The 26,438-nt window shown below is 29.3% G+C and overlaps 1 protein-coding gene across 1 annotated transcript in view; it reads right to left on the bottom strand.

Annotated features, from left to right (window-relative positions):
- Positions 1–1,131: 1,131 nt before the first annotated feature.
- The window catches only part of LOC129958476 (calcipressin-3-like), a 41,303-nt gene continuing 15,996 nt past the window's right edge, over positions 1,132–26,438 (bottom strand). The window contains exons 4-6 of the mRNA XM_056070974.1: positions 24,617–24,790; positions 20,426–20,612; positions 1,132–7,816 (exon numbers count right to left, since the gene is read on the bottom strand). Of these exons, the coding sequence (XP_055926949.1) occupies positions 7,647–7,816; positions 20,426–20,612; positions 24,617–24,790 (531 nt within the window). The 3' untranslated portion in view covers positions 1,132–7,646. The remainder of the gene's footprint in view (positions 7,817–20,425; positions 20,613–24,616; positions 24,791–26,438) is intronic.

The raw sequence follows: 26,438 nt of genomic DNA, 5'->3' as shown, positions 1-26,438 counted from the left end.
GATATGCAAAGATTTAGAAATTAGCTATTGGAACACGACTAAAGTGGAACCCTGTATAAAGAGAATTCTATAAACAAATTATTTCTATTTATTAGCAAACAATTTATCGTGTGTCGTTTTAGTACGATTATCAAATAAAAACAAGATTATGGATTAACAGAGATCTTAAATTTATTTCCTCTTGAAGCTTTCAACTTAACACAAGATAAAATATCCTGCCCCTGGAAACGATTTTTTTTTTATAAAATATAATGAAGTCATAACGAAGGACAAATTCAATGAGCTAAGGAAGTTTAAAAGAGAGTAAGAATGATAAATACAAAATTTTAAAAAAGAAAACAAGCTTGTTGTTATATAAATAATCAATATGGCGATGTCTGAGAATTATCTCAAACAGTCAATATACATTTGAAAAAACTAATACAGACACATATCGAAATGTAAGCTATGTACAGAATCATCCCATGAGTTAGATTTCTGTTTGCAGTACATCATTGTAAATACAATTATTCAAGCATATTGAGAATCTTGCAAAAAATTATTTTTCCTTCGAGCTAAGGGTCTTCAACTGATTCAATTGCAGGTTGAAATGGCTTTTGAAAATATTCAATAACACGGCTGAGAATGATGTTAAGTTTAATGGTAAGAAATTTCAAACCAAACAAGATTCATTTGTTTACGTTTGGAAAGTGAAATAACATGATCTATCGATTTTCTACGACTGCTGTCCAATCCTATAGCTAAATAATGTATTTTCGGGAACATATTTTTATAGATGATAATGCTACATTTACGACGTGACAAAAATAAGCAGGAAATGTTATATTTATACCCTTCCTTTTTCTCATTCTTTCTAGAAAAAAAAAATGGTATAGGCTTGATGTTCTTCAAATAGGTGAGAAAAAGCAAGGATCAAAATTCATCTCTATTACAAGCTACTCAAGAATTAAAAAAATTCAATTCAAATTTTCTTCTATAATGTCTTTAGCTTGCTCTTTATTTAACAAAAATAAATGGGGGGAAAAGTGAAAAAATGGAATTTCTCAAAATGAGATAAATTTATCTGAATTCTAAAACTGTTGTTCCATAAAAATAAATATGGAATCATTTTAAAGTAGTTGAAACCGCTAAGAATCATCAAAATGTAGTTTATTTCACAAATTGATTTGCAGAACATATATTCATCTTTTGCAAAACCATGCCATTTTTGCCATTAACTACAACATAGTTTTAAATATACAATTAGATATTAACTCACAGCATACACACAAAAGCAAAATATTACATAATGTCAAAGAATTTTCTTACATCTAAATAATATGCAATTATAATTCAAAATAATTTTATATACATATTTTAAAAAATAAAATAACTTACTAATATTTTCTCTACGTTTTAAATCAAATACAGCTACATTAATACTACAATTTGAATTTAAAGTAAATACACTCAAAAGTAATTTATCAGCATGTTTAATTTTTTTTTACTAAGTGTCCTTGAAATTCTGTTTAATCAAACTACTAAATAAAATTTGAAACTACAGCTTATTCTTGTATACTGTGCAGATTTTCACTGCCTATTGGAAATTTCTGATTTGTCACAACAAAACTTTGCTAGATATCTAGAATTATACTAATCCTATAATAAATTGTTTTTTTTTTAAAGAAAACATACCAGAACTCGAACTCAATCAGTTTTTACAAAATCTAAGCTTCAATAACAAATTCAATCATATAAGATATCATTACATACAATTTCATTACAAATACAATAAAATAGAAGCCTCTTTTATAGCATAACTAAACATTTTGCAGAATAAAATTTAGTATTTACAAATCTAAATTAAAAGTCAATAGAGGCAAAGGCAAAAATAGCAGAAATATTTAGGACAAGTAACAGAATCATCTTACAAAACGTCCCTTTCAAAAATTTCAGCTGTTATGTACATCAAAATTCTTTTTTGCACTTGATTAAGAAACATGAATAAAACTTTTTTAGATATATTTAATGAATTAGTATTTATTTAGAATTATTTTCCAGTTTATTAACAATTATTCAGTTATTTAACTAAGTAAGATCAATTGAAAATAACTAAGTGTTAAGGATGAATAAATTTATCATAAACGAGTAACAAATAATTTATAGACATTTTTTGCCATCATTGTACTTATTACTGCAATCAATATGGTTCACTTTACAATCCTTAAAAATTTACATTACTTAATTCACTTTTACATGTTAATCATACAATGCAATCTTAAAATGCAATTACAATAGATAAAACATAAAGATGAGAAAAATAATTTTTGTAAAATTTATAATATGGTATCAAAATAAAGAGAAAATCATGCTAGGGTGCTTTTTTGACAAAAAATCAAGCTGTAAAACAATTTTAAATTTTTCATATTTCATTTAAAATAAAAGATGAATTAAAAACAAAAATGGTGAACACAAGCTAAGTAAGTAAAGGAATTACATTTTTCAATAAACAAAATCATTATATATGTATATATATATAGATAGATAGATAAAGAGAGAGAGAGAGAGTGAAAGAGAGAGACAGAGATTTGTTTAATGACACATAAGTAGAGGAGTTTATGTAACAATGTCATTTAAGATATCATAGATTAGAATCATGACAATACATTATAGCACAGAACAAAGAGAAATACATCAAAGATTAAGTCTTGAGACACACATACTAAAAAAATTCAACTTGTTTGTTTAAAATGACAGAATATTTGTAGTGAATATTGAATATAGTGCCCTGTATTTTGATAATATGACTACTATATATATTTTTTTAATTTTAAATAAATGAAAATAAATGAAACTATAAATCCGAATCTCAAATCTTATGAAGTAAAATACATTTCAACAATCATCAGAATGTTTTAAATAACAATAAAGTAATTCAGTAATCTTACATTATAATAAAACAAAAATAACACATATATGTTCCTAAAATAATGCACTTTCTCAAGAATTAAAGCATTTTAAATATAAATATTATTCACTAAATTATAGGTTGCATTCAAAATAAATTAAATTTATTTTATATAAAATTCAAAAATACTACTTGTTATAGTTTTATTTTAACTTAAATGTACATTACAAAATAAGATTAAAGAAATATTCAAGCAACACCAAGAAATTATGCATTCTCTATTCTTAATACAACTATAAAAGTTAGATCGGAAAGAAAATATAAACATGAAATCAACAAATATATGTCACATCATTAATAAAACATAGTAATCACTTCTCATAGAGGAAATTTAAATATATTTTGAAAACATTTTTTCCATAATTTCTACATTGCCATATGCATTTATTTCTATGCATAATAATAAGATTGTTAACACAGAAATTATATTTTAAAGTGAGATTGATATTTTGCAAGTCTAGTGAATAGGATTGATTTATTTTTATCCTCTTTTTATTTTAATAATTTCTAATGGATCTGTACATTAAACTATATATTCTAGTCATTAAACAATTTCTCCAGTAAAAAAAAAATAGCTTAAAACAAAAAATTTACCAAGCTAATTACATAGCTAACAAAAACAGATAAAAAGGAAAATAATGTCTTGTAAACTGAAAAATAATTTTCTTAAATAATCACAGAAGAGGATATATGAAGCTTTGAACAAAACCATTTAATGATAAAATATAATACTTTCCAGTCTTATTCAAGAAAATATTTTGATTCCTACAATGTATTATTATTTATTTTGTGATGATAAGAAAATTATCATAATTCATTTTCATAATTATATACAAGTTTTGATAATTTTCAAAAAAGAAAACTTTTATCAATAAAAATAAATTTAATGTATTGATAAATTAATTTTAGAAATCACAGCTAACAGTAAATAATTTTATTTACAAACATAAAATAGAACGCCTACATAAATGCCAAAGATATTTATGATACATTTAAAAAGAAAAATGGAACAGTTAATGTAACAGAGTTGCCACTCAAAACTGGAGAAAAAAAATCTGTTCTTTCTGTGTATATATATTCCAAGATATGAGGAAATGTACAAATTGCACTCATGTGCTAGTTATAATGCAATATGATATTAAGGAGTGTAAAAAGCAAGGAAAGGAAGCAACAATTTAACATTATTCGAAACAATAGCATATTAAAAGAAGGTTTATATTTACATACAAAAAAATTATATTTATTACTTAGAATTTAGCAACACCAAATATATACATTAAGCGAGGAAGATATATTACCTCTCATGCTCTTTAATTGGAAGTCACACGAAATTAATTAAGGACTCGGATGAAATAAAGCATTTTTGTTTTCATGATACAAATCATTTAATGATTACTTTACAAAAAACATTACAAAGCAGGATTATTTTTTTAAAAATTATTTATTCCTTTTTGCCAATTCAAGTATTTGGGCATCAATTTCTGCAGATTATTCAGCCATTAGTTTCATGGAGCTAATCTTTAACAAATAAGGTACAGTATTTTTGTACGACCTAACGCACATTTTTTAGTTATTTTACTTTCAGTAAACATATATGAAAATATTTCCTTTATTAATTCCGTTGAAGGCATTAAAGGGCGAATGTGACGCAACAAGTTTCAATGCCCATAAAAAATTCAGCTTTAAATTATTGCTCTTGAACTAAATTTAATATTCGAAATGGGTTTATTTTCGAATATTAAATTTAACGCTTTCGGATTGTACATCTTTTCCTGTATTCCTTTTTGATAATAAGTCAAACATCAATGATGCCGCTTCTGAACTGGCATGCAGTCTTGTATGTTTTCCCCTTCTGGCATGACTAGTAAATGCCTGTTTTCCCATAACCTGATTTTTTTAAAACTGGTTTAAAAATTTGATTTCAAGATCTTTTACCTTTGTTACATCACAATAGTATACGAAAAAAAATTTTTGCTGATCAAACAATTTTAAGTCCCATAATTTTAAGGTACACATATGTGTACCTCGGGTCTTAAGTAAGTCAAAGCCTCCTCAACAACAACAACAACAAAAATAAATAATAATAATTTTCCTGGTTACTTAATAGCTATACTTTTCTTATTCTAAGGCCTTATTGATGAAAAAAAATACAAAATTTATTATATTAATAATCTATTAAACCTTATTTTGAAGGAAATTTCATTTTTTTATATATATTACGTAAGTAGATACTGCATTTTGAGCACTTGACTCTTCTCCTAGAGGTGCATGCATTTCGATATATACTTATCGTCCATGTAATGTTGCAGATGGCTTGACATATCTAGTCTTATTTCTTTTTTAATTGGGAAAGGACAATTTTTCTTGCTCTTTTAGAGGTATTTTAACCATATGGTGGTAATGAAATCTCCAATTGTCTTGTATTTGTATTTCCATCATTTGATGACCCTTCTCCTATTAATTTGTCTTCATTGAAAGATGAATTTTTTATTTGTTCTTGGTTTCCTTTCTTGCTGATTATGAGAATTCCCTCATATTTTAACAATGACCGAATTATATGCATTTGAAATTGCAAGAAGATCATAAGATTTTCACTTTCATTCCTAACAGCTCAACTTGTCGCTTTGCCACCATTTTATAGTATATCAAGCAATTGACAACTACTAAATCTACAAAATGCTTGAATGCTCGCGTCGGTCGGTTTTTTGTAATTACTACATACCGGTAATATGCAAAATAATGGTCGATGCCTCCGATATTATATGTTTTCATAAAAGCAGATTATTTTATATCAGCTTTTTGTTTCAATTATTTTGTCTATCTTCTGCCTATTCCAATTGACTCATTACCTATACATGTGGATAATAGTCACGGATTTATTATCTTTCTACTTGACAAGGCACATTTGACTATCGTCTGTGACCCATTCATCCTATTTGCCAGGTTTCATTATTTTTGATACATGAAAAATTCTATTGTTTCCCCTAAAATCTATTTTTCCTAAAAGTTCAAAAACCTCCTTTTGAGTTTAAGCCACTTGACGTGAAAAAAATATTATTAGCTTATAAAATTTTGTATATTCTATACAGGATGTCGGTTTGAAATATCAATTACTAACTTCAAGACAGCTATAAAATTAAATTTCTTACTAAAATTTAAAAATAAATATTTTTAAATTTATATTTTATTACATTACAGAACATAAGAATTATTTAATATAAAAAGATATACAATATATTCAAGGACAAGACATGACAATTTGAAAACAAGCACACAAAAGATAAGCAGCGCAATGGATCGCAAGCATTCAGCAAACCGGGGCGAAAAAGCCCGAGGTACACATATGTGTACCTTAGTTAAATTTGTATTTTCACCGATTCTATTATAGATCACAAGATATAATTTGGTAATGACTTTAACCAGACACTTAATATTTTATAAAAAAATATACAAGCATTTATTTTAATAATAAATATTAAAAAATGTACTTATATTTGTTGCGTTTTCTGTTCAATGACAATTTCGTTATGTCTCTAATTAATAGCGATGGATATGAAAAAAATATCGAACTGTAGCAAACTGTATTGATGCAAAATTGAAGCTTAATTCATAAAACGTTAAAATGCATGCATTATTTCGTCAAAATTTAACTTTACAGGATAAGAAAAATGAAAAAAATTACAGGTACACATATGTGTACCTCGGGACTGAAGAGGATAATACTTAAGCTTATTATCTCCTTACAAAGCCAGCTAGAAGCAATAAATTGATTTTTCAGAATTTCTCGAACCCATTCATTTTCCCATTCCCAGGATTGATTTTTTTTTATCCGTTCAATTCGTATAAAATACGGTTTTTGAGCAGTTCATTGTTTTTAAAAAAAATTCTCTAATCTACTTTGAATAATCTCTCAGTTTCTCAAATAATAAACAAACCATTCAATAAACTCAAGTCTGGTGGATTTAACATCACCGCGCTGCTTCTGCAGATTGAATGTTGCTATTCCCGCCAGAAAAAAAATGTATTATATTCTTTCACGCAGTTACAGAAGTCTCGTGCATGTTCATTAGCTGTGATTCGGGAATCTCATGGGAAAAAGAACAACTGTCTTGCAAATTAAAATTGGACTGATCTGTACAGAAAAAAAGGGGAGAAGAAAAGGAGCGTTTCAGCATTACACAATTACGAATGGTATTGTTTTATTTTCGGAAGCTATGACTACGATTTTTTATTTTTGCAATCTTTAGTGATCGACATTTTTTAGATGGGAAAAAAATAACAACGAAACTTAAAATTCTCCGTATTTTCCAGGCTTTAATGAAAATTTTCAAATTTCCCTGCATTTTCAAGTTTTTTCTGTCGATTATTAAATTCCCTGTGTTTTCCAGGTTCTCCAGGTGGCGTAGCAACCCTGTGTTAATAACTGTATACATCATCACTCAAATGAAATATGAAAAACTCCCGGACAAAAACAGCTGCACAAAGTATTGCATAATAACCACATAAATAAATTTAAAATGAAAATAGGTCAAATTAAAGTTGCGAAAATACATTAGACTAAATAAACCTAACAAGTACAGTGATTTATATAGTTACACTTTTAAACATAACAGCCATATGTAGCCAACACGCATTAAATACTTATGGGTTTCAGCCAGAGAAAATAAGTTTGAATAAGAACACAAACTTGCAAAACAATTTAAGAAGTAGGCGAAGAAGGCGGAGAAGAACTACTTGAGGAATCAATGCTATCAGGTCGGCGAGTCTGTACGATTTTTAAACGAGGACCTTCTACATTTTGATCCTCGCAAATATGCACTACAATGCCAGGTTGTGTTCTTGATGGTGGGTGCAATTCATGAGCTTCCCCTGGTAAAATAAAATAAAGAATTCAATGGTGCTAATAAATAAGAAATATAACTCTTTCTCTAAAAGTTAAATATGATCAGAGGATGAAAATATAATACTAGATAGCTGCTATTTTTCATCGTTTGTACTTGAGAAGAAAAAAAATCACAACATCCAGCATACCACTTACTGTCACTAAACCACTAGCAGTAAAAAACATTAAAAAACGTTGAACATATCAATGCTGTCTGATTTTAATTTCTACTCTTACTAGATCCGTAACTATGTATAATATACAATATTTGCTGAAATATGCTACAATAAAGAACTTAATTAAAAAGCTGCATTTCTATATCCGTTACCCGTATATAGATATAGATAATATACATGCAAGAAAGTTTTTTAATCGCGGCTTTAAGACTTCTAGCAATGTAATTTACAATGCCTTCGTCAGTTAGTTTCAGAGAAGTTGGATCTTCGACTGATCCGAGTATCCATAGGATTAAACAAATGAGCTCTGTGTTGCCAATGCATTATGAGCAAACCACATAGACAAGAAATTTTAAGAGAGCTCTATTGTTAGACATCAGAGATCAGGGTACATGATATGCTACTGCAGCATTAAGACATTCAGACGATGATACAGAAGCCAATAAGCTGTATATGATTAAATTTTTATAAAGGCATATGTATAAAGTGAAAGCAATTCTTATATATCAGGGATGTGCAAAATTATATAGGAGTTGGTCAAAACAAAATTAAGAGACAGTGTAATTTATTTTGTAACTCAAAAAAGAAAAAAAAAAACTTATTCTGATGCAATAAATGAAGGTGCAACTAGAATTTTTTTAACATTTAGACGCCGAATGCTGCTTTTACTATACATAACCAATTTCTTTTTACTAAAGTATTAAGAGAATAAGATGAACCTCTAATGGTAGTTGTTTTCAATAGTCTACATAATGAAAATGCTATTAAGTCAATTCATAAAATAAATAAATCGCGACATTCACTGTGAAACTAAAAATAAATTGATGCTTTTTACTTGTAACTGCAAGCCTTTTCAGTTCTGTTTGCACGATTGAAAACACCATAATTTATTCTGCAATGTTGAATTTAAAGCTGCTACTTGAAAAAAGTAAGATATATAAGTTTATATTTATCATTGTTCACAAATATTTTTACTCAACAAAAATCCAATGTTGTTGATTGGCAGCACTGTTTTTTAGACGTAAACTGCACTTAAAGATTTTTAAAAGATTTTCCCCGCGATTTATTAGTAAAAAACACCAATTTATATCATTTTTAAAAAATTTAAAGCAATGAAAACAAAACCTCAAGCATTTAAGGGCTAGGTTACTTATCATCTCTTTTCAGGGATGTACTAATTATGTCATTATCTTAAAACATTGTATTATCATTTTAGGATATATTATTATTTTAATATTTAACACGGGTAGGATAGAATCTTTAAGGAGGGAAGTAGTTTGCTCATTACTGTTTTAGATGAATAAATGTAAAGCGTGTATGAAAAAAATATGACATAACTTGAAAGTAAAGACCAATGCCTGTCTTTTTCCCTGGAGCAGAAATTATTAATAAGGGTAATATTTCCTTTTTCAAACAAAATATTGCACTTATTGGCTTTGAATGAATGAAATGTTTAATATTTTAATTCCCAAAAATAAGATTTTTTTTTTTTCATTTCAAATGCATTAGCTGCTAATTCTTTAATTTAAATAATAATAGCTAATTTAGAGTACAGATAATAATTCTATTCTCTACTACAACTAAAAAACAATATTATATATATATATATATATATATATATATATATTTAAATACAGGCTCACCAAAAGTAATCGCACAGCAAATTTTTAGAAATACATATTCATAAGTATGATAGAATTTAATAGAGAATGCAACATTACATAAATAAATTAAATAAGTACTTTTCTTCCTAAGATAAACGCACTATATATGCCGAAAAGAAAACTTATCAGAAATAAAGAATTGATTAAAACATGAATTAAAAAGTGGGAAGATCACTATCAAACGCAAATAAAAAACGCTTAAAAACATTTTTTTTAAAAAATCAACGCACATTCATCATTTTGCTTAGGAAACAGTCTATTCCGATCTTTTCACATAAAGAGTATGCTTGATCGCAATGAATGGGAAATTCATTGAGATGTATTTTTTGTAACTCTTGTCGAATTTCGATGAGGACATTCAAAACGGCAAAATCCGAAATGATTTCAATGTCATCCGATTGTTAATGAATCCAAAAATACACTAAATAGCTTTCACATTACTGTTTCAATTTATCGAGAATTTCAAGTCAAATCTGAAAGAGATTGATTGCCGAATGTAGAATTCTTTTCTTTCCAATAACTTTTGTTCGATTTGATGAATAGACGGTTACTATAGCAGTAACAAATTCTCTCTGTATGTCGCTTTTTAGATAATTTTCTCACAAATTTTTTGAAGATACATTTAAGCTACTTTTTTTTATGGTTTGGTTATTCATTATCCTTTTCATCTCTGCTGTTTTCAGCTAAAATTATACAGTTATGAAACATATATGTCTCATTGTTTTTACTTCAAAACAGTTGGCTATATATATATATATATATATATATATATATATATATATATATATATATATATGCATATATATATATATATATACATATACATACATATACATACATATACATATACATATATATATACATATACATATATATATACATATATATATACATATATATACATATACATATACATATACATATATATATACATATACATATATATATACATATATATACATATACATATATATATACATATATATTTCCCAATCCTAAGTATTTTCAAAGAAAATATTTGAAGAAATTAGCAGGCTTAATTATCAGGGAGACAAGCAATTACTTTTATCAATTTTGAAAAAGAAATAAGGAAGATCTGAATTTCAGAGCAAAACTTTATTTTAATGAAAGATTTTTTTCCTTCTTCTTTTTTTTCCCCCCCTGAAAGTTGTATAAAAATAAATTTATCATCACAGAAGCAGTCTTTGAATTAAATGACAGCTTAGTAAACTGAAAAAACAATTTCAAATGTTGGTGACTAAAGTTATTTTCCTTCAGCAAAAAAGCATAAAACTCTATTTGCTTTAAATTTGTAGTCTTAAATTTATATGACTATCTTATTCCAAAGAAATATTGAAAAAAAATTCTTTCTAGATATCTATGGTTTTTAAATATTAAGACTGCTTTCTTTGGAAGTTCCAAGTTTAAAATTATGAGAGCAAGAAAAACAAAACCTTCTTCTGACAAAACCGAATTCGAGTTCCACACTAAATAACAGTTTTAAGTTCCAAAATACAAAAGCCGTTTGTTATTTTCAGACGATAATCCAATATCGTTTCCTCTACAGGCAATTTTCTTTATCTAACCTATCTAGCAGCAGATAATTATGCATCTATATTATTTCTCAAGATAAAAAAAAATCTGATTACTGAAGGAGGGAACACATTTTTCCACATGCAGATGTGTGACGATGACGTCACCTACCTTATCTATGGAACTATAGAATTACTAGTATCAGGGCAAATGAGCTATCACTCGATTATTAACTGGCTCGCTCACTCATTCATTCATTCGCCTGGACTGGAGCATTCGCAGAGTTTTTTGTATTTATTGAACAATGTTACCGTAATTCTCCAGCAAGTTTGTTTCCTATGTTTAACATATTTTTAATTGTTGTTTAAAAATTGCTCAGTAAATTGAGATTAATTTTTTTTTTTTTAGTTCTGATTACATAGTCAACTAGGATGTTTGGCCATCAGAAGTCCTCCATAAGCTGTTGAACAGGGCAAGGAATACGTCGAGTTGGAAGCAACACTATCGAACGGACTGGCTGTGTGGATCAAATTTTCGAGACGGTACTCTCCCAATACTTGCTAACTCTGAGGAAGAACCGGCAATTTTTTATTTTTTTGTTACTTTTTCAGTTTTTGAATGGTTTATCGGTGTTAGTATGCCAGGTGAAGGTTAGGTTAATGAAAATTCTAAAGGTGAAGTTCTAATAGGTCGAGCACAGGTTGCAACAGAGGTTGAAGTTAGCATCCCAAATACAGCTTGAAGCTAGTTTCAGGTTAGTAGCTCTTACATTTGAGCAAACTAAATTTAATTATTTGGTTGTGGCTTTCAATCCTAGAACTTTCGCATGCCTCAGATATAGTACGAGAACCGCCCTCGCATCCTTTAAATGGCACTCGAAAATTGTCTATTAATTCGGTTTAAATTGTCTCAAAATAAAAAATAAAAAAGTAATAATAAGTAAAAATTGTGTTGAAAATTTGGAATATTAGGTGATAGATCCCCATCCATGCTGTTCAGACAAATTTGTAAATTAAGTCAAAATCATGTGAATGAAAACTTCCCAAAGAATATGAGGATAAGATGGTTATTATCTCATGCGCAGGTCGATTTGGCACGGGAGATCTTAAACTGGATAATATGACGGACACAATCGACAATTTTTTTTTTCCTGGAATGCTTCAATGTTAATGCTTCAGTTACCGGTCTTATCAATCACCGATATAAGTAATTGTTTAAAATACAACAGCAGATAGATGAGTTTTCCAGATTAATTAGGTAGGTCTCAAGGTGCATACCGCCGAGGCAACGAAGTAGATGAAGTCCATAGCGATCTAGAGGTGATAATAACAATCGTGGAAGATTGGAAACCTGGTACCAATCTAGAAATAAAGAAAAGGCGAAAGGTTGTGCACCTCCTTGTGCATTTACACAAAAATATTATTAAAAAAAAACTCGATCACCTACAGGAGTAGCGATGATTTCTATTTCTCGAAGTAGAAATCGCAGACTTTATCTAAATTATGTTAATGCGCATACAGGTTTTCTAACAGATACGAGTATTGATGTTTTCTGTTATCCTAAGTCTTTTCTTTCTACAGACTTTCTTTCGGACTTCCTACAGCACTTAGGTTATTAGTATATTTGAAAGAAGCATTGCTTGATTGATCTTACTGCAAGTGATAAATTCGTTCAATGTTATATCCTAGTAGTGAAGATCATCATCGGTAATTCGGAGCTTTTAGAAAAGTTTAAAGAAATTATAAATTTGAATTCATCTAAGAATACAATCAAGCGCGACACGGCATATTTCACTGGCCCCTAAAGGAGTTTCTGATTGGCGAATAATGGAAGATTGTAGGTCCTTGAATCGCATTACCGTACTTGATAAAAACACTATTCCTCGCATTCAGGATTGTATGTTTATGCTAAGGAAGAAAAGGTGTTTCCAAAAATAAATTTAGTATGTGCTTATCAAAAGATAGCCGTTCACCCTCCAGATATCCCCCAAACCGCGGTTATTACAACGTTCGGACTTTTTTATAGTCTGTGTATTTTCTGTAGGCGGTTCAAGGTCACATTTTCTACCGCGTTTCTGGTACCAGACAACCAATAACAAGGTAGAAAATGTGACCTTGAACCGCCTACAGAAAATGGATTATAATTACGTTCAGCAACGCAAACTTTTCATAGGTTTATTAATGAAGTTTCACGGAAACTCGATTACTGCCTCCTTTATTTGGATTATATACTGATTGTCAGTAAAATCAGTTTGAGCATAAAAAGCATTTAGAGAAAGTTTTCACCCGATGTAGGAACTATGGTATCGTAATAAATGAGTCGAAACATGAACCTGGTAAAGATACAATAAAGGCATACAATTAACAGTAAAGGGTGCACCCCACATTGCGACAAAATTAAGACAATTATCGAGTATTCCAAACTTGTATCTATTAGCGATTTACATTGGTTTTTAGGCATAGTCAATTACTACTCTAGGTATATACCTAATATTGCAACCAATTAATCGCCAATGAATATACTATAGGTAGGTGCGAAGAAATGAGATTCATTGGAATACAGACATTGAAAAAAGCCTTCAGGATATTAAAAGATGCTATGGCTAAAGCAATGTCATTATACCATCCTTTTGCGGTTGCGAAATTAACGTTGGTTACAGATTCTATTGACTTCTTACTGGGTACTACAGAATATCTCGCCTGATGGTCTTACGACTCTTGGGATCTTTTAAAGAAACTCTCTCAAAAAAATGGTTATAAGCAGAAATCTAGGCAATGCCAATATTCTAATCATGGTCGACAATTATAAACGGCATAAGTGCTATACAACATTTTAAATATTTACTATACTAGAAGCTCGCATTTTTACCTTGTACATAGATCATAAACATTTGTACATTGTCCTGAATTTAAGAAATACACTTTTCATCTTTGTCTGATTTCGAATCGTAGGCGAATTTACAAAATAATGACGAAGAGTAAGATCTTCATTGTAAGATAAAGCAAAATTTGGTGGTAATTCACTAAAAGTAAAGACACGGCATGGTACTAGGTCAATAAATGCTAATAATTCTAATGGAGAAAACAGATTTTTAGTTCCTTTACACTTAAAACTGAGAGTGATTGACGAACTACATGGTTTATTCCACCCAGGAGTTCGCGGTACAAAGGTGCTCATAAATTTGAAATACGTTTGCCAGGAATGAATAAGGGCATAGGTGTTTGGTTTAAGACTTCTATCTATTGTCAGCAATCGAAAATTCATTCACATATTAAAGCCCCCTTTGGCACAATTCCTTGACTCCGATTAGAGGTTTGCGCTTATCTATTTGGATATTACACAACTGCGTCTAGTACGTGGTATACAAGATGCACCTTCTATATGTATAGATGCTACATAACTCATAACTGATAGATAAATATACAAGACCGGCGGACGCTGCGCCCACGGCGGCTCTCCGTCGTCTTTTAAACAGGCTATGGCATATAATCAAACCAACTGGTTATATGCACTGCCTTTCGTTCTGTTAAGTCTCCGGATTGTGTTGCACGAAGATCTCAATCCACCAGCTGCGGAATGGGTACACAGATCAAGTCTTCGACAACTGCATGAAGAGATGCAATCAATGTCCTGACGTGGTTGCAATGATTCTTCAGAGTGGTTAGTCCTGTCTTTCCTCTTCATCACAGTAAGCAACAGATCCACATACCAAAGGATCTCGATACGCGTAATCATGTTTTTGTTCATCGGCCTCCATTCAAGAATGCCTTCCACATTTCTTATGAGGGCCTTTTTGAAGTGGGATGTCGCCTACCAAAAGACTTAACCATGTTCAGCAAGGAGCAAAAAAAAACTCATCTCTATGGATCGTCTAAAGCCTACTTTCCTAATGGAAGCATTTGAAGAATCGACGGCATAGAAGCAGCAGACTTACCGACAACGTCCGGGAGAGTTGTCTCACTTCCAGAGACGGGAAGGCGAATCATGTGACGACGTCATCTACCTCATCTGCGGAGCTATTGAATTACTAGTATAAAAGCAGAGGAGCTGTCACTCAATTACTGAGTGACAGCTACCCTAGAGACTCAATTACTCACTCATTCATTCGTCTGGAATGGAAACAAACGTGGATTATTTGTATTTACAGCATAATATTGTAGTAATTCTCTAATAAGTTTGTTTCTTATGTTTTAAATGTCGTTTAAAATTTTAAAAAGCTACTTAATAAAGTCAGATTAAATTGCTTTTTTCTGACTACATGGAATCGTATGGGGTGTTCGACTATTAAAAGTCTGCTATATATAGCAGAAGTCGAAGTAAGATTTTAGAAAAGCCTAAATTTTTTACCGAATTAAAAAATATATATATATTTACACTACACATTAAAATATTTTTTTTTTTATTTATACAATGATATTATTCAAAAAAATGCTTGAGACAAGATTAAACAAAAACAGTAAAAACAGTTGTAGTAGTTGGTTACATTAAGTTTTATTTCAAATTAAAAATTCGTAGAATAGTCTGATGCTATAAGTCAGGGTCGGTTTATCAAATAGGCAGAGTAGACAACTGCCTAGGGGCCCTGCAACTTTAGGGGGTTCTGAGATAAATTTTGTGGTATAAATTATCATTTATTTTGATTTACAAGGGCATTGTACTCGAACACATTCTAATGAAAATCAGCATTCATCTAACCCCTCAGGGGATCACCTACTATAGGTGAGTACGGGTGTCCCAATCCCGAGGTTCCCTGGGATCTTACTCCCTTTATGTTTACTCTCCTCTCCACCTTCTGCTTTTGACTTTCATTCTTCTTTCTTGAGAGCTTGTAAGTCATATGTCACCAGTTACCTCTTCATATACGCCGTACAAAATTATCAGTTTTGTTTTATTTCCGTACACAATCCATGCCTCATCATCCCATTTGTCACAACAAGCTTCCAGTTGGTCTACGTAGACTTTACGATGCCCGTTCTGATTGCATTCTGCCATTATCTGAGATAGCCAAAATGATACTACACGACTCGGACTTTAATGATGTAATAGTCAAAGTTCATAACCCTTTTATTTTTCCACCTTGGGATATCCCGCAATTTTCATTTCTGAATCCATTCGCTAGTTTCGATAAGTCGTCAACAGCTTCTGTAGTGTGCCAACAGCTCTTTTTACTTCATCGTTAACAGTATTGTTTATTTGTGCCAATTTTCACGGATGGCTCGAAATCAGCTGAACATGTTGGTTGTGGTATCATATTGCCATCTGATACATTGAGCTACCGATTTAATAATTGCTGCTCTGTTTTTACTGCTGAGCTGATGGCAATTTTCTCTGCTCTCCAGGGAATTTCGCCTGCTCCTCAGAATAATTTCATTATTTACTCTGACAGCATGAGTGCTTTGGAATTGCTATCTAATTATAATAATCGGATACATCCTATCGATACCCACATTTTATTCACTTTGTGTTTACTGAAAACCGTGGTTTTAATATCATTTTTTGTTGGGCTCCGAGTTATGTAGGCATTTCAGGTAATGAAAAGGCCGACCCGGCTGCAAAATCTGCGATGTCTAACTTAAGGACTAGACTACCGTTTTGTGACATTAAGATGGCATTTTCCCGCAAAATATTTTTTTCCTGGTAAGAGGTATGGGATCGGCAGACGCATAATACGCGAGTACCTATACGTGAGATGGATATCAAACTGACTCGTCTCCGTACAGGACACATACGATACACCCATAGGCATCTTTCTTTTGGTGAGAGGACACCAGTGTGTCCTGCATGCCATGTTGATTTTAGCATCAAACATATTTTAACTAAATGCCCTGTTTTTAATCCTGAACGTGTTTACCAATTTTCTACATCTTAAACAACTTTAGAGGACTTGGTGGGTGAAAAATTCCCCCCAAACATTTTTAACTTTTTACGAGCCATTCGTTTTTATACTTGAATTTAGCACTTTTTACCGTTTGTTTGTGTTTTGCATGGTCTCATTGTTTCTCATTAAATTTTCATTGTCATACGTTAACACTCATGTTCATATTGTACTATCACAAATTGAATTTTTACAGTACTGTATTTTAACCAGGTTTATGTTGATATAGATTTTATATTTCATAATCTGCTCTGATTTTATCGTCTGCTTGGCGCAGTATAACCAAATATGGGTTTTGCGCCATTAAACCACAAAACAGCATTCATTTAAATTGAAACACTTCGTGAGCTTAGGGTTTGCCACTATTGCAAGAAATTCTTTGCAAAGAAAAGGAAGTGACATTGGCTTCCTTTGACCTTATGCGGAGGGGTTGAAAAAATATTGTAGATATTTCTGAGTCTTTTCGTTTATTATCTGTTATGATTTATTAAACCGTAGCTTCGATTCCTAGTATTACTAGAAATAAAAATACTTTTACATGTAATAGATTTTATGCATGTTAAAATTAATTCTTTTTTAAATATTATAATGCACAAAACCCTTTTACTTTCTGAAATGTTTTTAATTAAAATGAGAATGTCAACTGAACCAGATGATTTTAAAAATCCAACAATAAAACAGAGAGAAGCAGTATAGTAAAATTAAAAACAATATTTAGATTTTTAGTTGATATTTCAAAAAGAATCAACGTCGCAATTAAGGAAGTTGCTCATAAATTTAAAGAATAATATCAAGAGGACACTGCATTTTAGTTTGGCGAAGTAATGGTGCATTTTAAATATTTCAGACACAATTTCTCGAAGTAAACGAAGAAAAAAAATAGTACATGCAATGGATTATAATAAACTGATGTATGATAAAATAGTACAATCAACTTTTGCGACTGTTGAAGGCGTTGAAAATTTACAGAATGCCAGATGGTCACAAATGAGTTTTTTGAAATTCAAGCAACTGGAAAACTGTAACAGATCGTCAACAAATCAAGAACGCCCGAACTCTCTGCCTATTTTGGATAATGAACATAATGTTAGAAAAATGATTTCAAAGATATTTTAACAGAATTTGTATAAAAAAGAATTGAGGATAGTTGCAATATGAAATTGTGCATAATATAATATAAACAGTTTCATTAAACAGGGCCTTTTTTAATTTTAAAAAGCCTAATTATCCACATAAGAGTATTTAGAATCTGCTAAAAAGCTTTAATATATTTTTATTATTTTGCTTAAAATTAAATATTTTTGTTATTTCAGTTTGGTATAAAAAATGTTTACTTAAAAAACTGTTTTACTAAAACATAGTTAAGAGAGTCAAATTTAAAATAACTAATTAAATTAAAAAATAAAATTTATCAAATATTATAACAAGTATGATAATAATATAAATTTTATTATTTATAGCTTGCATTTTAGCTATAAAATAATTATTTAAAAATGAAAGTAAAGGTAAAAAGTATATCGGGTTTTGAAAAGAGGGACCCCAAAAACTGATATGCTATGGGCCCCCTACTGGGCTTATTTCGGCTTTATTGCATGTACAAATAAAGAATCACGAAAACAGGAAATAAAGAATGGGAAAAATTGAGTTAAATCATATGCATCAATCTTTTATTCAAGTAGCCTTTGCTAACATAGTAAAAAATATTTTATTAATATTATTAATAAAATATATTTATTATAATGTTTAATAAATATTTTATTATTAAATAAAAATTTCTTTTATATTTGTTTCCTAGAAATGCTGTAAAAAATTCTATAATAAAGCAATAAGGTAAGTGAAATGTAGGAAAATGAAATTGCAGGCACGAATTAAAAACAGTTTTCTAACATAAATTAATGCAGTATTAAGAAAAAAAAATTTAACTATATAATGCTTTGAATTGTAAGATAACCATTCCATTTTCAAAATACATGCTGGCTGCTGGAAACAACAATTTTAAACAATGGAAATGTTTAAGGAATGGAAAGTTAAATGTTAATGTTACAATCGAAATCACAGCTCTACTCTTCAGTCTTTCGCATCATATCAATCTAAAAATATATGATCAAAAAAAAATCAAATTTAGTGTACATCACTCTCACATAAATAGCAGATCTACAGAAGCAAAGTCTGGATATGTCAGTAGAATCTTGCAATTCTTATAAGAAGGAAGAAATAAAATAAAAATTGTGATCCATACAGAGTTGCATAATGTATGAACACAAAATCCTGTATCTTTTTGTAGAATAAGGGTTCAGTTGGTATTTCATTTCAAACTTCTGTTTCCTTTGTAAAACTACAATCATTGATATTCAAAGCAGACAGTAAAAATAAAATTATGAGATCCATAATTACATCCAGTTCAAAAGTTTCCCATACTTTTAAAAGTAACTGATAGAATAAAAAAAAAGTTGTTTCAAATATCTATATTTCATATTCTACATTATGAATAGTTTAATGGATATTTTATCAGATAATGGTTTTTGAATTAACTAAAAACCATAAATAAGCATTTATTTAGTTACATTTTTATTAAGCGTTTTTTTATTCACTTTCTGTAGAGTATCAAGGTCAGACATCTGGGTAGCATTATAATGACTGTTACTGGTAATTCCGAATTGATTACACCACTTTGGTAGTGAATGTCATTGTTAACTTTTATTATCCTTTTGTGTTTGTTTATACTTATTGTTTCAATCAATCAGAGTAAGCACATTCTTGTACCACTACATCCAATCAACTTCAAAGAGTTTTTTACTTATTTATTTATTTTTCATGGAGAAAAACTTAAAACAATTACATATAAGAAAAAGATAAAACTCGAAAAAAAGTTGCTAGCGATTACGATATTGGCTATGCAACTACTGACTGAAAAAAAAAAAAAGAATAAGAAATAAATTCACAAATCATATTCACCAAAGTAAGTAAGAATAGCATTTAAGGACAGAAAGAAATGTAATTATGGATAAACTCAAGTTTGGGCTGATTTCTTTTTCGTAAGACGGCAGATATAGCAACTAGAAAACATTGATTTGCAGTGAAACAAACCACTATCACAAATATAAAAACTTTTTTTTTTAATTTTTAAAAAATAAAATAGCCATACATGATTAAATTGTTGATTATTTTTCTGCTCTTTTTATTTTGGAAAAACAAAATATCGTGAAACTTACTGTTTATTATCGGGTATTTTACACATAATTTCTCCTGTCTTTTCTACTAATACCATATTTGACATTGACAATCTCTGTTTATATCAGATATGAGACTATTGCAAACCAAATAAATAGTTTTTAAAAAAGAACAAACCAGGTTGCAGCTTTGCAAGGGCAGTAAGAAGATCATAATTTATACATGGCTGTGCTTCATCAACTGGTTCCCAACCAACAGGAGGCGAAGCTGGTGGGGATATTAGAAACTGACGAACAGGTGAAGGTGGTTGCAAGTATGAAGAATCTGAGGTTTCTCCTTCTTTATTTCCAGTTGATGTTATTGGCTAGAAAAGTGGTAGACTATGTCCTTTATTATGCACTTACTATTTTTCACTTTTAAATGAAAAGAAATGCACAGATCATAATAAAACATAAGAAGTACACAGCTTGAAAATGCAGTAAAAAATTTTCAATGGACTATAGTAAGTTATAACTTCTAAGAAATATAAGTCTTATGCATCAATTAAATTTACAGCAGAATCTTTGGTGAAGTTCATGATACAGGTTTTGACAAATTTGAAAACTGCATCTCCAGTATCTCTAAGGCAAATAAATTGAATGGTTATTTAATTAAGGATTAAAAAGACATATTTAAAATGTAATTCTTACTAGAAAGGATACATAGTTAACTGTTCTACCACTAGCATTTCAGTTTCTCTTTATTCTTTCGGTTTCGAGATGACATGTTTAACTGATATTTATGATCAGTTATTTCACAGTTGTTATTGCGAACAATCATTTTTAACAGGGTTGCCACTCAAAACCAGAAAAAAAAATCCCTGTGTTTTTCCCTGTACGTATATATACAAAATACGAGGAAATGCGCTAACAGCACTTATATGCTAATTATAATGCAATATGATTTTAAGGAATGGAAAAGGCAAGAAAAGGTAGCAACAATTTAACATTATTCGAAATAATAAGCATATTAAAGGTTTATATTTACATAAAAGAAAACAATTTCTCTTTATTTATTATCTAGAATTTGGCAAGCCACACATTTATTTATTAAGCGGGGGCGGGGGAATTTATTACCTCTCATGCTCTTTAATTGCAAGTCACACAAAATAAATGACTCACGTTAAATAAAACACAAAACAATTTTGTTATCATGATACAAATCAGTTATTAATTACTTAAAAAAACATTAAAAGCAACATTACTTTTTTTTAAATTCAGTTTTACCAACTCCTGCAGATTTTTCAGGCATCAGTATTATGGTGCTAATCCTTAACAAATAAAATACGACATTTTTGTACTGCCTAATGTACATTTTTTTAGCTATTTCACTTTCAGTGAAAATATTTTAAAATATTTCCGATATATCATTGAATATATTAAAAGGGCAAATGTGACACAACAAATAATATTGCCCAAAAAAATTCAGCTATAAATTATTGTTTGTTAACTAAAAAGTTAGAAATAGACATTTTCGGATTGTACATATGTTTAAGTAATTTTATTATTTGTAATTTTTTTTATTTAATTATTTTATTTGTATCTTTTATTCTTTGTAGAGTTATTCATATAGTAAATATTAATTAATACTGAACATAGATGGCACAGTATGCTCTAAACCATATATATATTTGGAATGTGAGTGAAGTGCACTTAAGCGCTTATATTGTACACACTTCAACTAAAGAGTTGACACGAAACTGGTGCGATTCTACTTTGAATAAGCTCACAGTTTCTCAAATAATAAACAAACCATTCAATAAACGAACGTATGGTACAGCCAGAGAAATGCATTCTATTCTTTCACGCAGTTACAGAAGTCTTGTCCATACTCATTAGCTTCAATTCCGGAATTTCATACTAAAAGAACAACTGTCTCGCAAATCGCAACTGGAATGATCTATGAAGCAAATAAAAAGGGGGGAGAGAGTGTAGAGAAGGGGCGAGTTTCCGCATTACACAATCGCCAATGGTATTGTTTCGTTTTCGGAAGCTTGACACGATCTTTTATTCTTGCAATATTTAGAGATCGTCATTTTTTAGATGGGGAAAAAAATAATTAAGAAACTTAAAATTCCCAGTACTTTTCCTGTTTTTATGAAAATTTTCATGAATTTTCCCGGTTTTTTCAGTCGATTTATAAATTCCCTATGTTTTCCCGGTTTTCTAGATTCTCCCAGTGGCATGGCAACCCGGTTGAATAGCTTTTAAATTCCAGAAATGAAAGATTCAATAAAGATCTAATAAAAGCAGCGACAGCTTGCTCTGAAATTATTTTTTTAAATTACATTTCATTCTGAGAATATAAAGTTTGCCAACTTTTTCACACTGCAAGAATAATTATCAAGAAAAAAAATAATAAAAACATGAAAATAAGGCAAAAAATGAATCAAAAAGCAAGAGAAACACAAGTCGGGGGCAATTTACGAATAGCTTATGAAAGACCATTGTACACACAAATGGTTCACTGTTTGGAGACGAAAAGAATTCTTTCAACTCAAAGGCGTCACAGCTGCGATCAGAAAAATCCTTGCGAAATAGCTCCTTTTTTTCAATTACATCCACATTCGGCTTAGTTCTCTCAGCTTACTTATCTCTCATTTTCCATTTTCGAGTTTTGATTTCGGCTATCTCGATAAAAACACATTTGGTTTTCGATATTGATTTTATTTTGTTGGAAGTCACTCTTCTAAACACGTGTATGGATAATTTTCTAAAATTTCAAGCAGATTATCAGTTTTATGTGCCAATTATTAATACTACATGCAAAAAAACATTGACTGTTGCAGATCATTTATTGACCATCTCATTTGATATTCATTTCTGGATGAGAATTATAAACTGGAATGGAGAATGTTAGAAGACTCTGTGTGGGGTGTTACTTTTATCACTGTATCATCCCTTGACCATTCACATAATTTTCTACTAACAAAAACTATAAGGAATTATATCATGTACTAGTTATTTAATATTTTTGAAATGTAATAACTTCACAGATGGATTTAAAACTAAAAACCTTAGGAAACTTATAAGTAATATATATATATTTAAATTTGCTATGTCTTGATAAATACTTTTCGCAGGACTGCCAATTTCTCAGCTGACAAACTGCCACTGTATTAAACTTGGGTTTGCTAATAAATTAACAAATAAAAGATTTAGTAAATAATAACTAGTTATACTTTATCGTAATCATATTAAAAATTTCCAAAAATTATATATTTCAATAAAAAAAATACATATCATTGTTTGCAGTATCACTTTTCACCTTTCTACATTTTATAAGAGGAAGAGAATACTGTATTTTTCACATCTGATAAGAAAATGCATGCCTCATGTGAAAAAAAATTAGAAATATTCATTACTGATTAAGAAAATGCAACATTTTTTTTTCTCATATATGATCTAAAAAAATTGAGATTCGCAGTATTGCATGTTAAATGATTATTTTTGTGACTACAGTATAATATAAACATCATACTATAGAGGTATTGTCAACAAAGCTTGATTAAATGGTTTTGAAATCTGAGATGAAGTCAATGGATAAAATTTTCTCCTAATGTGAATTTCTTAAACCCTTTTATTAAACTTTTAATATTTTACAAGGTATTATTTGAAAACATTAATTTTAAATCAAATATTATCCTCTGGTAAATGAGGAAAATATCAAAATTATAACACTAGGTCTTGATTTTGCATTGATATATATATATATCAATGTGGTGGGGTATATATATATATATATATATATATATATATATATATATATATATATATATATATATATATATATATACCCCACCTCTGGATAATAGAGCTTTTTAATATAAATAACAGAAAGCCTCAAATCAAGGCAATAACTTTCAGAAATGCTCCACAATACCGCAAAAATGTTACAGTAAGCATATGGTTAAGACGTGTAAACAATAATCAATGGCATTTTACAGATTCCAACATTCAGGAAAGACATGCTTCATTTTCAAAGGAAAATGATTTATGTGCTCCTAATAACACAGTAGTTGTCATGATAGGAAATAATCATAAAATAATAATGGATGAACAAGCAGATAAATTCATTCACAATCCAGAACTGTCATCATCACTTGTGAAACCATTGATGTAAAAGGGAGTTGTTTTTGTTAATTTCATAAAAGAAACACAAATGATAGTAGATATAAGTCAAGATCCTCAAAATCAGATATTAGAAAGCAAAATAAGTTTGAAAATCATTACTACTGTAGATAAGTATAGTACTTCATTACAGAGCTAGAAAAAAAAATATTGTAATTATGATTAAATTTTTAAACAAGTTTCATCAAATAAGAATTACCTGTGCAAAATAACAATTGACAACACTATCACCAATTTTAGTTTGGTGACACTGAATTCTTGCATTAGCAGCAGCTGTAGGATTTGTAAAATTGACACGAACTCTATGGAAGCTCTTAAAATATTGGAAAGAAGCCTCCTCATCAAACTTTTGGAAAATTTCTTCTAACTGATTCTAAAATATAAACACACATTTTTTTTTTTTTTTTACAGAATTAAAATAAATAAGAAAATTAATTAGCAATACAAACTAATACAAAAATAATTTTAGAATGTGTATACATTATGACATAATTAAGAAAAGGTAAAATTTAAAAGATCTGAAATACAAAAATAAATCATTTGTACTACTACTATATGGATTTTCAACAAGAACTGGAAATAAAAGAATACTGCAAACAGTTAATGGCTTTTCTGTCAGTAATATGACTGAAGGAAAAACCAATATAAATAATTCATATCTTTTATTGATGCTATAGGCCAACCAAGACAATGTAGAACAGTATTAAAAAATTAAATACTTATAGAAAATTAGTAGGGAGTATATCAATTGGGGCAACTTACTTTATTCTTCACAATCCAAATATCTAAGGTATTAATTGAATGTTACAATGAATCTGAACAAAGAAAGAAAACTTAAACTTCACTTAATTATGAGACAAAAATTATTCTTTATTTTGATTTGGTAAAAAATATCAATCGTGCAGTTCTAAAACTAATCAAAGCAAGAATACTTTCAATGCAAATAGAGTCAGTAACAAAAGAATTACAGATTGAAAAAAATATAATATTTGACAGCATATTCAAATTCTTCCTCTTCTGAATGCTATTTAATAAGTTTATATACAATTAAAATTGTTTAGATATAGGAAAATCCAGAACATTTCTAAGCTTAAGACATTTTTGATTCACCACTAGTTACTAAATTGTTCAAACACAGATTTTGGCCCATCTTCTAAAAATATCCCTTCAAATTTAGGCTCATCAAGAAAAGAAAAAAAAATGAGTAGTAAAAATCAATGTAAAAAATAAAAACTTGGAATGGTAAAAGGACAAATTCCATTTACTTAGAGCATCTTCTTTATGTTTTAAATTAAATAATCAGATAAAATTCCCTTACCATTATATTCGTAACATTTTCTTTGAAAAGAACATTTCAAGTAATTCTACATAGTCTAAAACAAAGATTTCAATAAAATTCTTTTAAATTATATTAAAAACAGTAAGAATAAAATAACGATGAAATAAAATTAAATTTTGAAACAAAATTTAGTTTCACTTGTTTAATTTTATTCTTGAAAAATTAGTAAAATAAAAAATAATTATCACTTTTAAATTCTGTTCATTATCTAAAAAATAAATAAAATTTAAAAAACATTAACTTACATTGTAACCTTTTTTTACTTCAAAACCTGGCTAAAATGTGGTATATGCCAACTGAAACTCATTTATAAGATTAGAAAAATATACTGCCATCTCAAAAAAAAAAAAAAAAAAATGGGAGGCATTTGACTTGACAGAAATGAAAAGTAAATATAAATAGGATAATGGGTATTAACACATTAACCATTTCCATTGCAGCGTTCCACTACATGAAACACCTAACATTATTTTTCAAACCATTAAATTCAACTATAAATGGAAAGCATTAAGTTTACAATTCACTTTCAACTTCCTTTCTTAGAAAAAAGGATGCACGAACCAAGCAGATCCATATTTTAAGCTCTGACACACTATTTAAAAGCCTGTTTTTTAAGTTTCTGTTTTACAGAATTTTTAATGCAACAAAGAAAAATTTTTGGTAAAAAATTTCCATGCCATTT

Source organism: Argiope bruennichi, chromosome X1, assembly GCF_947563725.1.
Source record: "Argiope bruennichi chromosome X1, qqArgBrue1.1, whole genome shotgun sequence".
In the NCBI taxonomy this organism is placed as follows: domain Eukaryota; kingdom Metazoa; phylum Arthropoda; class Arachnida; order Araneae; family Araneidae; genus Argiope; species Argiope bruennichi.
This window is presented reverse-complemented; position numbering and strand designations above follow the sequence as displayed.